Raw genomic sequence first — 13,417 nt, 5'->3', positions numbered from 1 at the left:
CTGTGTCCTTTGCTGACATAGCACAGTGTTATTGTCTGTTTGCTGGCTTCCCTTTCTCTTCAGAGTGCATGCTGCTTAGGCGGGGCTGAGGATTTATTCATGTTTATCACCCAGCACAATGGTCGGCACAGGGTTGGTGCCAGTTAACGGCTCAACAAAGGGGGCCGATCATCATCTCCGTACTAATGGGACTAACCTTTAGACCTGAACTTCCTATAGCGTGCTGAGGATCTCTGTGCCAGCTTATCATAACCACCTGGTTCAAGGACAAACTAATTTAATTACCAACGGTTAGTACAGGTGACTTTTGGTTTCTTCTTTTTGTTTCTTAGACTTTTAAAAATCTTTAGTGAACAAGTATTGTTTTGGCTAAAAGAAAATTATCTACAGAAATGATCCTTTTTTTTTTTTTTAAAGATTTTATTTATTTGACAGAAAGAGCGAGAGAGCACAAGCAGAGGGAGCAGTTGAAGGAGAGGGAGAAGCAGGCTTCCCGCTGAGCAAGGAGCCCGATGCGGGGCTCGATCCCAGGATCCTGGGATCATGACCTGAGCCGAAGGCAGACGCTTAACCATCTGAGCCACCCAGGTGCCCCAAAATGATCCTTTTTTTAAAAAAAAGATTTATTTGAGAGAGAGAGAGAGACAGCCCTAGAGAGAGAGCGAGTGAGCATAAGCAGGGGGAATGGCAGGCAGAGGCAGAAGTAGGCTTCCCTCTGAGCAGGGAGCCCAATGTGGGACTCGATCCCAGGGCCCTGGGATCATGACCTGAGCTGAAGGCAGACGCTTAAATGACTGAGCCACCCAGGTGCCCCAGAAATGATCTTTACAAAAGTATGTTCATACTGTATCGCATAAACCACACACTCTTGCAGGCTGACAAAAACTCAAACTACATGAAGCAAAAGAGGGATTATCCACAAAGACTCTGGTGTCCCAGGAAAACCAAGAGCAGGAATGTGGGAGCAGTTGGTTCAAGTCCTACACCCCACAACCTGGATGCCCAGCCCATACAGGGCCAATCCCAAGGTTTACTGTAGCTTCAGCCAGGCACAGGATAACCCTTCCTTACTTCCAGCCCCAGAAGTCCCAAAGAGAGAGGTCCCTACCTGGACCATCGAACAGTGGCCAGAGGGATTGTATGATAAATCCCACAGAAAGCCTGTGGGTTGGAGGCATGTCTTTAGAAACTGGTGGGCAGATGCTGGGGTGTCCTAAGCAGCAGGTATCTGTCACACATACTTTTACTTACACTGTTCTCTTGCCCAGAAGCTTCTCCAACGATCAAAATGTTTTCCATCCTTCAAAGCTCCACCTTAAATACCACTTTTTCCGTAAAACCTCTATTGATCTCTACTCACCCAAGTCTGAACTGTATCTTCCTGCCTTTGTGCTCCTCTGTGCTTTTCATTCTGCCTTATTTTATAGTAAATTTTTATGTCTGCAAACTAACAAGAGAAAAGGATGGCAATTACGTTTCCAAGGTATTTTCACACTTTTTTCTTCCAAGAGAGCTTCACCTCCACTTTGTGATAAGGAAACATTATCTCCTTTTTACAGGTAAGGAAACAGAGGCTCACAAACGTTAAGTGACCCAGCAGACATGCATAAGCGTGTGTTATAATACAAGTATTCTCTCCAAGGCTTTGTCCACTTGCACCACGATGTTTTTGGAGACAGCAGGATGCAGTAGAAATTTCTGTGTGGTCATTGTTTGGGGAATCAAATAGGGCTGGTAAACAACTGTGGGAAAGATGTATAAAAATACAAAGGAGAGGGGCGCCTGGGTGGCTCAGTCAGTTAAGCGTCTGCTTTTGGCTCAGGTCATGATCCCAGGGTCCTGGGATCGAGCCCCACATCGGGCTCCATGCTCAGCGGGAAGCCTGCTTCTCCCTCTCCCACTCCCCCTGCTTGTGTTCCCTCTCTTGCTGTCAAATAAATAAATAAAATCTTTAAAAATAAAATAAAAATACAAAGGAGAAAGGGTGGCATCATTTTGGCCGGGGAAGACTCTAAGTCTCCTCCAGCCTGCATCCTTCCAGGGCAGACTGTTGGGGCGAGGGTGGGGGATGGGAGAGTGGCTGCGGCATTCCCGTCATTCCCGCGGTAAGCAGATGGGCAGGTGAGCCCCGTCTTGTGGCGGTTTTAGTTCTCATTCTTTCCCAATATTACACTTGCTTTCTTGTGTGAGGTTTAGATATTGGAACTTTTGGTTGACTGAGGGCTGTCCATCAATAATTGCTTGTGCTGCAATTCCTCACATAAATTTATACATTTAGGTCTAAAATTCCAAATTTTGCTAGTTTTTTCTTAATTTCCAAAGTTCCACATGTCCTTTCTTTTCCAATTTAAAGGGAGTCTGCTCTCTTCACGATTCGGTTTCCCTGTCTCTGTGTTAGTAATTTAGTTTGTTAACGTCTGGCAAGGAATATTTGAGAAAAATCTCTCAAAAGAGTAGTAAATCTTATTATTCCTAAAATCTAGTGTGTGAATTCAGGAAGGAAACAACAAAGTTTTAATCAAAGTAAGCAATAATGACAGGTTTATTTAAAATTTCCAGTAGAGAAAACCCACTAGTTTCGGAATAAAAGTACTCAATGTACGAGAGCGTTAAGTGAATATAAAAGATTAGCAGAAGAAAAATAAAACCAAACATAGTACAAAAAAATTTAAAAAGTGTGAAATGGATTTAAACAGGGATGTTCTTTAAATCCTCCAAATATTTAACAGTTACTAGGTTTGGCAAACAATTCACTTGAAAATTAAAGCCTATTTCTGTAAACTCCATAAAAACTGCTTAGTTACATTCAAGCACTCCATACAATTGGTATTGAAACATACAGGCAGTCGATTTCAGAGTAGCAGGAATTACTCATTTGCTCTCACAGTTACATGAATTAAACCAGCTGCATAACTGCTTTTGGAGAGGAAGGGATAGAAGACACGAGAAAGAAAAAAAAAAAAAGAAGAAGAAGTAGGATAAAATCTCTAAAAAATGGAAACACAGCAAAATTCAGACATCAGTTTGTTTCTTGAAAGCAACAAACTGACTCTTTACAGTATATTCTACATTTGCAGTTGTCATTTCCCTCTCCCCCACCCCCCTCAAATGCTCCTAAATCCACTAGTCTAATCAATTCTTAACTTCCAAATAGTCTGTACATATATATTTAGCAAAGAGCATATGCCTAACATTATTCTGACAGCAGTATGGTCAGCATACAATTTTAGAAAGATTACTATGTATATCATCAAGATTAAACTTTACTTAAAAAACAAAAACCGTTACTAAACAAATAGTTTTAAAATATTATGAAAACCCATGAAAAGAAGACTCAACATGGGTTCTAAACCTGATAAAAACACACTTCAGAGAGACTATTAATGCTAAACTTTTGCCAAACGATGACCTTAAAGTGCCAAACACAAAAGAATCTCTTAGGATCGTTTCTCCAATAGATAATTTGTCCCTGGCTTGGCCATCTCTCCTTTAACTATACACGAAGTCCTGCTAAAGGTATGCATTTTAGTTGATTTTACCATAAAATGTTACAATGTAAACTGAACAGGTTCTTGATATCGACAGTATGTTACCAAGGTTTTTTTATTTCTGAATCCAACGGTTGGTCACAGAGGTCAAGTATTATCAAGGCTCCTTGGTCAGTTCTCGATCGTGTCTGACTCATCCATCCTTCAAGTACATGCAAGGCTCAAGAGTTTTCAAGAGGCAGAAGCCTGAGGCCATTTAAGACACAGATGAAATAGGATTGTGAGGTGAACCCATCTGAGTAAGAACTTTATCCAGCCACTGGAGCGGGCCATGCAGGTGGATCTCAATCCAGCAGGGGGTGCTAGTAACATCCTGGCGGTGGTATTCTGCTCCCCAACCCTAGAAGACACACTGGAGGTCATTTAACTTGCTTAACTCCGTGGTTAAACTTTTAAGTAAGAAGAGTTCTCATAACCAGACATGCTGATTAAAGACACGGATGCTTTCCATAAGACAGATGCTTGTACACACACACACACACACACACACAATTTGGCAGGCAATTTCAGGGGATGGGTGTGTTCAAGGGTCCCTAAAGCCCCTCCATACATTCCAGGTTAAGAGGTACTGGTCTTGGGGAATGAATTTTCATATACATTATAAGGCTGTTTTAACGAAGGCACTTTTTAACTTTCATTTTCATTTCCCACTATGTTACTGACAGGGTTGGAACAGATATTAAATTCTCATTTTATCACCAAGAAAACAAGGAAAAAGCTATGTTAGACAAACTGACATTCTGCTTCTCCCCCACTCAGTCACTGGTGGTCCTCCTATCAACACAAGACCTCTTGATCTTTCAATCTCGAAGCAAACTGAGAGAAGCACATACATATCCAAAAAGCTATTACTGACACCTCATCATGGCTTTGAATCAATAGATTCCACCATACACTTGTACAAGAAGGTAGCTTGCCAGACATCTTCAGTATGACTGAACTGGGACACCAAAGTTGCATGAGAGAAAGGCAATCTTGCAATTGCAAAGATCAAAAAAACTCATTGGTGTGGTGGGCAATGGAATATAAGCTCTGATAAACCCTTGTTTCACGAGGGATGTCAGAGAAGGTTGGGTACTACTTCTCTCTGACACCCACCTACTCCAGGAATTTCAAGAAACACATACAAATATCAGAACCTCCAGCTAAAAGCTGTGAGACATGAACTGCCTATGTATATGCACCCATGCATTCCTGCATCTATCAGTACATTGCTAACTTGAAAGGTTTGTGTGCATGTTTCCTCCATTTGATAGGGAGTTCTTTGAAGGGACCAGATCTTACTTATCTGATCTCAAACATCTAGCACAGTGATTGGCACAAAGCAGAAGCCTTAGAGATACTTGTTCAGCTAAACTGACTTGGATTTTTCAGATATATGGGGAGTTTAGTGTGCAAATAATTTATAAAATGTGTGCTTTAAAGTCCAAAATGATTGTCTTCAAAATAGCACAAGATTGGCTATTAATATGAGTAAAATGTTCTGTATCATTTCTCTAAGATGCTAAGTGTGACAAGGGCAAGGTATGCAATCCTTATGATAAAAAAGAACAATACTGTACAAACACTATACAATTTTTTTTGTTGCAAACGTATGATAAGCAGCTGCCCTTTATCAGGTCGGCAGGAGTTTTAAAACAAAATTTGCTGACCCTTAACTCCAAATCCAGCTTCCCAGCTATGTTCATTATATCTTATATTATCCCCCATTCCACTATATATCACATTATTTTATGATTAAATACATACTAGGGTATTAGCATTGTGAACCTAGAGAATGAGGTGCTTTTTCAATCTTTGCATTAATTCTCTGGAAGAGTGCTAAAAATATTTGCTGAATGAATGAAATCTAATACATTTTTAATGCATGTCCTTATATCACACTTTTTATTAGTGTAAAGTTTGTTTTTACTTGTGTAAAAGTGAATAATTAAAATTTAAAGTAGAGTCGTAAATTCTTCTTGAGTGGTCCTTCAGTAATAGTAGACTACCACACTTCCCATCTCCATCCACCCATTTTAAACATGATGATCATGAGGATTAGCAAAGGATCCCTGTGCCTTAATCGCACAGTTAAAATGGCAGCTAAAACTAGAACCTGGGTCTCTTGACTCTTAACAGGTATTCTTTCCTCCATGCCAGTAAAACAACAAACAAAAAGAACTGCTGGCAAGTTACTGTCCTCATTTTAAAATTCATTTTAGCCAAAATGCAAAGTCAAAAATTAAACAGTGACTGTCAGTTGTGGATGAGTAAGATCTCTGTAGTCTCACAGGTATATAGAGTATTGGTCAACCTCTTTAAAGGGTAAAAAAAAAAAAAAAAACCTTTAAGACTACAAAGGGACCAGACCAGCCACACACAACTGTTGAATAATGTTTTAAGAAAACATTAAGAGAACAGAGTCAAAATCTGCTAATATGATTCAAAGAAGTAAGAAAAAAATGATACGCAGGGAAAGGTATCTTTGATCTAAAGGATGTTTAACAAAGGAAGGTTCCAAAATTACCCTCTGTAACACACACATTACAAAACAGGTTTAACAACAAGTTAGGTGAGCTTCTGAAGAGAGGACATAAAAGGTGACTGCCTCACCCAAATATATAATTAGTTCTGTTTCTTGAGGTAACAGAGGATGAAAATTTATCTTTGAGAATTCAGAGACAAGTCAGTCACTAGAGTAAGTTACAACGTAAGTTACAACTCATGAAATCTAATCAGATATTTAATTTTTTTACATTTCAATGACATCTTAAAATTTTTTATTTCTCAGAGGCAAAAGAGAAGGCAGAAAAGAGGTTATTGTGAGTAATGTCTTTAACCTTCTCCATCCCCAACCCTAACAATAATCTTAGAAGTAAGGCATCTACTAATCTGTGGGCAAGAGTCTTATTAATTTTTGAATTATAAGAAAATGATTTTTACTGAAAACATTAAAAAAAACCTGACCAATCAAAAATAAACCCCAGTGTGATGAATTTTTATTTACAAAAAGGTCACCTGTTTATTGTTGAAACAAAAGCAACAAATGTTACCATCACAAAGGTACTAAAAACACAGAATGAAAAGGTAGGGAGGGTGGGTTTACTGAATTGATCTCTTAAGAAAATGATGCATTTAAATTATACATGTTAAATATATAACAAAATATTTTCTTATGGTTCTACGATAGTTAAAACAGTGCTTATTCAAATAGGAAAAAGTTATTCAAGCCTCCTACACTGTTGACATTTAATACACACTCCTATAATTCTAATTATATCCTCATAATAACGGACATCCTTACTAAAGTTCAAAAATGCCTCGGTAATAAGTTGGCTTCTACGGACACATATCAAGAAGATACAGATTTGTACACTGAGGGGAAGTGCAGCAAGTGTGTCGAATCGGAGCTCACTTACCTTTACAAAGCTCATGCGGATGGTGCACATTTTAGTGAGCTCATAGACTGTCTCGAAGCCATGGTTCACAGACTGTGCCAATAACTGAGCGAATTCTTGGTTATTAAAAATTTTCAAACTACACCCACTAGGGATCTTGCAAACAGTAGTGGGGTGAAATCCATGATGGTAGTTGCAGTTCCGACTTTGCACAAAGATGCTGCTGTCGCTGAGGCATTCGGCATACACTTCCCCTCCAACATAGTAAAGATGCACTCCTGTAGGAAGACAACACATGCAATGTCTTCATTATCATTTTTCTCAGCCAAAAAGCATCTGTGTATCTTCAAGATACGAATTTGCATGGATTTAAACTTTGGCTAACTAGACAGATACTCTCCAAATCTTGCACAACTGATAAAATCTTAGTTAACCCTATTAGGTCATACCATGTTCTTTCGTTAACACGTATGTCTAAGAGGCGTCTAGGAAATAACAAAGAAAGGAGGGTCAAGACAAGTAAAAGAACTAGAAAACCAGAGGTGGAGGAAGTGGTGCTGAGAGCTAGAAGATGTAAGGTCCAGGGGAAAATAATTATAAAAATAATTCATACTGTGTGCAATCTGACCTCCCCGAACAACCATCTGCTCCAAACTTCTTCCTGTGACATCTTAGAGTGCCAGGAGTGTAGGAAATTGATCCTACCCAGTCTTTAAAGAAAGGAAAGTAGGAGGAGGGGGGCTCTCTGACAAAGCCCTGCACCATTAAGGGAGATTATTATAGGCCATGCAGCGAACAGAGTCACATCCCATGTGGCTTTAAACAGTCTACTGTGCAGGTAACTCTGGCATATGCCTCAGCCAATGCTACAACTATGGTCTCCAATCCAATCCAAAAAATTATGTGTTGTGTTTACATGTACACACAATGGCTAAGACTTCTGTAACAATTAAATAGCTGCTGGAACAGAAGCCCACCTTCCTGCCTGATGTCGAGAAAACAATTTAAGAGACAGAGTGTGTGTGTGTGTTGAGTTTTTTCCTGATTATAAAAATGAGGAATTTTCATTGTGAACATTTAAAAAGTAAAACAAAGGGGCGCCTGGGTGGCTCAGTCGGTTAAGCGACTGTCTTCGGCTCAGGTCATGATCCTGGAGTCCCGGGATCGAGTCCCACATCGGGCTCCCTGCTTGGCGGGGGGTCTGCTTCTCCCTCTGACCCTCCCCCCTCTCGTGCTCTCTTTCATTCTCTCTCAAATAAATAAAATCTTTAAAAAAAATAAATAAAAAGTAAAACAAAATATAAAGAAGCAGAAAATATCATCACTTGTTCAGTGACACAGAGGCAAGAACTGTTAATAGTTGGACACACTGGATTACAGGTTTTGAGTATCACTAAACTTTCTCTGCAAACATTTAAAGTATCTACACGATATATGGATACAACAATTTACTTTAGCAATTCTTCCAATACTGGACCATAGCGTTGATACTAATTTTCTGTTATAACAATGCCAGTATAAATGTCTCTGGATTATTTTTGATAATATCCTTGGGAGAGGTTCCTGGAAGTTAAATCACTGGATCGAAGGCTCTTGACTCACTTTGCCAAACGACTTTCCAGAATGCTTGTATCAACTTACACCCTACCAGCAGTGTATGAGTGCTTTTCTCGTTTTGCCTGGGCCAGGACTGAGTAAGTTTAAGACAAAAACAAATAAATTAAAATAAATTACAGCTGAAAAACAATATTGTTTTAATTTGCATGTGAGACTGGATATGCTCTCATATGTTTATTAGCCATCTGTTTCTCTTATGAACTTACTGTTCATATTTCTTACCTATTTATCCCACTGGGGTTCTAGTATTTTTATTGTTTTTTTATGAGCTATGTGTAAGCTATAAATAATTTATTTCCTATTTGTTTCCCCATTAGTCCTTTGTATTTTTAATCTACAGAAGTTTGAAAGCTTTGAATAGTCAAATCTCTTGTGATCTTTTCTACTGCTTTTTATGCTTAGAAAATTTCTACCTCTTTGATCAAATGTATTTTCTTCTAGCTTAATAGCTTACCATTAAAAACAAAAAACAACAAAACTCAATTCATTAATCTATTTGCATATATGAAATGAGGTCAGGGTTTCTCCCTATAGCCTCACCTAAAAGCTAACTTTGTTACTGCAGGACCACTAGAAGACTACGGATTTGTTATGCTTCACTTAACATACATTAATTTTGAAATACAATATAGTCTGAGTTTAATTTCTTCTACCATTTTGTCTAAACCTGATTTAATTGTAGTTTTCATAATATTTAACCTAACATCAAGATTTTTTTCTTTATTCTTCCATTAAAAAATTTAGCTATTTTCACTTGTTTATCCTGCCAGGTAATATCAGAACACATTTTCCCACTTTCAAAAAAATAACACATTGTGATTCTGGCATGGGTTGTTTTAAACCATAAACTGAAATTAGGAAGAACACACATCCTTAAAATATTCTCATGATATTAAGCTTTCTCTTTAAGGAACACTGCTTATTTATATACCTAAATTTTCTTTCTCTCAGTAAAATTTGGTTTTCTTTATATAATTCTCATGTATTGCTGATTCAGATTATTTCCAAAAAATTACATTTTCTGTTGCTATTGGAAATGTGATTTCCCCCTCCACTATATTTTCTAACTGGTTATTGCCAGATTAAATAAAACTGGCATATAGTTTCTAAAAATAAATTCTTTAGAAGTTTCTAGATAAACCACCATAACTTTTGAATAAACACAAGGACCATAAATATTAGCAGGTCAGTATTATTTATGTCAGTAATACTAACATGGGTGAAGGAGGAAAGGCACTCATACACAGACTTATGGTGCAAGTGGAAAGTAATAAAAGCTTTCTGGAAAGTAATCTGGCATAATATATCAAGAGCTTTAGACCTACTAATTTCACTCCAAGAATCTATCCCAAGAATATTATCAATTAGTTAATCACATCATCTGCAATATTGATAATTTTGGCTTACTTCCATTATCGGTAACTCTACATTTGAATACATTAGTCAAGGCATCTGGAACAATTTTAAATAACCGCATTCCCAGAATCCTTATTTTCTTCCTATTTTTTGTTTTTTTAAAGTAGGCTCCACGCTTGGCATGGAGCCCAATGTGGGGCTTGAACTCACCCTGAGATCAAGACCTGAGCTGAGATCAAGAGTCAGATGCTTAACCAACTGAGCCACCCACGCGCCCCTCTTCCTAATTTTTATAGAAATGTTCCAGAGTGCAATGGCTTTTTATTTATTTATTTTATTTTTTATTTTTTATTTTTTTAAAGATTTTATTTATTTATTTGAGACAGAGAGAATGAGAGACAGAGAGCATGAGGGGGGGAGGGTCAGAGAGAGAGGCAGACTCCCTACTGAGCAGGGAGCCCGATGCGGGACTCGATCCCGGGACTCCAGGATCGTGACCTGAGCCGAAGGCAGTCGCTTAACCAACTGAGCCACCCAGGCGCCCCCCTCAGAGTGCAATGGCTAGTACTTTGGGGTAATGGTCAACTTCAGAACTTAGGGAAAAATATATCCCTCCATCCCAAATGTATGCAAAATTGTGTTTATGTACAATTTACAGGGTTTACAGATCATAGATCTCTATGTTACGAACCTAGGTTCTAGCATTTCATCATCAAATGTGGAGGTTAGGGTTTATTTTTTCTCCCTTAATCATATAAAGGAACTATCTATTAATTCCTGTTTTAGGCTTTTTTTTTTTTTAAGGATCAAGTGTTGTATCTCAAATGCCTTTTAAGCATTTATTAAATAACCACTTAATCTAGTCCACTATTCTAAATTTTATAGGTCATTTAAAAAAAATGTTTACCATAGAAATAATTTCAAACTTACAGAAATAGAACAGCCAAGAAAAACGAAACAAAGAACACTCATATAACCACTATCCTGATTCATCTACTGTGACAAGTTTGATCATTTGCACCTCCTTCCCCTCTATGCTTTTACACACACCCTCATATATATTCATATATACACATCCACACATATATACATGTATATGCATAGATCTATATATATTCTGACCCAGGATTTTTTTTAGATGGACAGATCTCTCTACTTATCTACATATTTGTGTGTATATACATAAGCGTGTGCATTTCCTAAGACTAGGGATGTTCTCTTACATAGCCACAGGACAGTCAGCAAAGCCAGCGCATGTACCATTGATGTAATAGTCTTACCTAATCTATAACTCGTGCTCTAACTCTACCTGCTGACCCCAGTAAGGCCCTCTGTGGTATTTTTTCCCCTTTCTGGGACAGATCATTACACAGCTTATTGTAATGTGGGTCAATGGGTCAGCTTATTACACAGCTGTCATAGCTCTTTAATCTCTTTTAATGTGGAACATTTGCACACCTTTGTCTTCTGACGTTGATATTTTGGAAGAATACAGTTCCTCCTCACCCTTTTTAATAGAATTTTGAGTTTGTCTGAAGTTTCCCCACTGATGAGATTCAGACTGGCATTCTCGACTGGAAGTCTGCATAGGTGATGTTACTTCCTTCTCAGGGCATCATATCCGGTGGTATATGACATCCATCTGTCTCTCACTGGTGATGATAATTTTGATCTCCCAGTCAAGATGCTGTCCAATGTCTCCACTGTATGATTACTGATTTTTATTCTCCCTTGTAACTAAGAGGCAGTCTGTGAGGAGACACTGCAAGACCATGCAAATATCCTGATTCTCGCAAAAAATTGTTTAGCATCCACTGAGGATTCCCGACTGATGGCTGCAAAATGATGACTTTCCAACTCTAGCACTCACTCTACATTTCCCAACCAGCCTTCCTCATTCATTCCTTTATCCATTTATTATTGGCATGGACTTACAAAATTACTATTGTTTTTCAGTGGTTTAAAATCCATAGCTGCACTTAATTATCTTGGTGCTCAAACCGTCCCAGAATTGGCCTGGGAAGCCCCTCCAAGTTGGCTCCTGTGACATTCCCTCATCATTTTCATAAGCGTGTCTTCACTGTCTGATGTGACTCTCTCAGTGGGAAATGGTGTTAGAGAGGATGGGCCGAGCACCAGATGTGCTTACTGCTCCTGGGTGTCTTTGCTTGTTGGCCCTTTCAGCAGACAGATCACAAACCACATGCATGTTTGAGCACACCTGCATACGCACATGCACGCACACACACACATCCACGAGAACATAAACATGCATATACATATTATTAAATCATCATTTCACCCTGATACCTCCACAGGGTTTATCTTTTGCCCTCCTCCACACCTGCATGTTTCTTATTCCACAGTGAACAGCGAGGCTCTCAGCAACATCCACACACTCAGTCATTTGCTTCATCTTCTATCTCAAAGTTCCCTATTTTATTCATATTGCTACCAGATAATCAAGCCCACTAAAAAGGGTTCAGGATTTGTCTGCAAGCACTCTACGCTACCTGGCCTGGCCTGGAGATTCATAGCCGAACACTGTATTCATAAGTTATTCTGGACTGGTTCTTTCTTTTTCCCCGTGAGTTACGGTACTCGTTTCAAACACATTCGGTTTACTTGTTTCAACTTGCGTTTAGTTTTAGGTTGTAAGTCACTTTCTAACAGCTGCTTTTATCCTGCAGCAAAACGTAAGCTAGAGCAGTGCTCCCCAGATCACTATTTCAGCTAATTAATACCAACTCCGATGAGGCGGCAGACCACGAAAACTGCTGATTGGGAAGTGAGCAACGTCCTGCTGATAGAAACTGAAAGAATATTTACCGACTGGAGCCAGTGTTTCCTACCTGGTGTTTGCTATACGAATCTGCTCTAGGAACAACTAAGTGGGTTCTAGGGGAACAGGGACACAAGAGACAAACATTTGAAAGAGGTTCGAGCGCAAACTCACCTTTTCCAATGTGCCGCCTGGTGTTTTCAATAGTGGAATTCCGGTTAACGTTGGAGAGCAGCCCAAGGCAGAAACGGTTCTTATTGTTGGAAGGATCGGTGAAACCATCCACCAACACACTTGTGGAGGAGGCGTGGAACGCTTCACCCACACGATTATTGAGCTCATAGTAGACAATAGAGCACCAGTGTTTTGGTTCCTCATAAGCAACCGCCTGAACATCTGTAAGAAAGAAAAGCTTATAGTCAACCTCGGTTAGTGCCTCGGGCTCTCAAAAACTGAAACTGTGTTGTAAAATTGGCTCAGGATCGTGGAATGAAGATATGGAAAAGCAAGGGCCATTATAACGTATACGGTTTCTCTATGACATCCAAAACAGGTCCTCCTTACTAAGTGTGACATTCCCCTTTAATTGGAAAATAATTTTCCCCAATTACTATCAGATCACCAAAACGCCAGCTAAGCAAGCATACCAAGAGCACTTGCTGAACACTCGCAATATGCTACTCGCTCCCCACCACAGACGCTGGCTCCCCATCTAAAGAAATACAAGTGGCAAG

General features: G+C 39.0%; 1 protein-coding gene across 14 annotated transcripts in view; it reads right to left on the bottom strand.

Moving 5' to 3' along the window:
- Positions 1-2,512: 2,512 nt before the first annotated feature.
- The window catches only part of SMAD1 (SMAD family member 1), a 74,469-nt gene continuing 63,564 nt past the window's right edge, over positions 2,513-13,417 (bottom strand). For all 14 annotated transcript variants that reach the window (XM_064585109.1, XM_054508727.2, XM_064585113.1 and 11 more), the window contains 3 exons: positions 12,858-13,079; positions 6,950-7,206; positions 2,513-3,888 (listed from right to left, as the gene is read on the bottom strand). In XM_064585109.1, coding sequence (XP_064441179.1) covers positions 3,745-3,888; positions 6,950-7,206; positions 12,858-13,079 — 623 coding nt within the window. In that variant the 3' untranslated portion in view covers positions 2,513-3,744. The remainder of the gene's footprint in view (positions 3,889-6,949; positions 7,207-12,857; positions 13,080-13,417) is intronic.

Source organism: Mirounga angustirostris, unplaced genomic scaffold (genome assembly GCF_029215605.1).
Source record: "Mirounga angustirostris isolate CCGP_5_RB_7025 unplaced genomic scaffold, mMirAng1.0.hap1 SCAF_2, whole genome shotgun sequence".
Taxonomy (NCBI): domain Eukaryota; kingdom Metazoa; phylum Chordata; class Mammalia; order Carnivora; family Phocidae; genus Mirounga; species Mirounga angustirostris.
The sequence above is the reverse complement of the archived record's forward strand: the minus strand, read 5'-3'. Positions and strand labels throughout refer to the sequence as shown.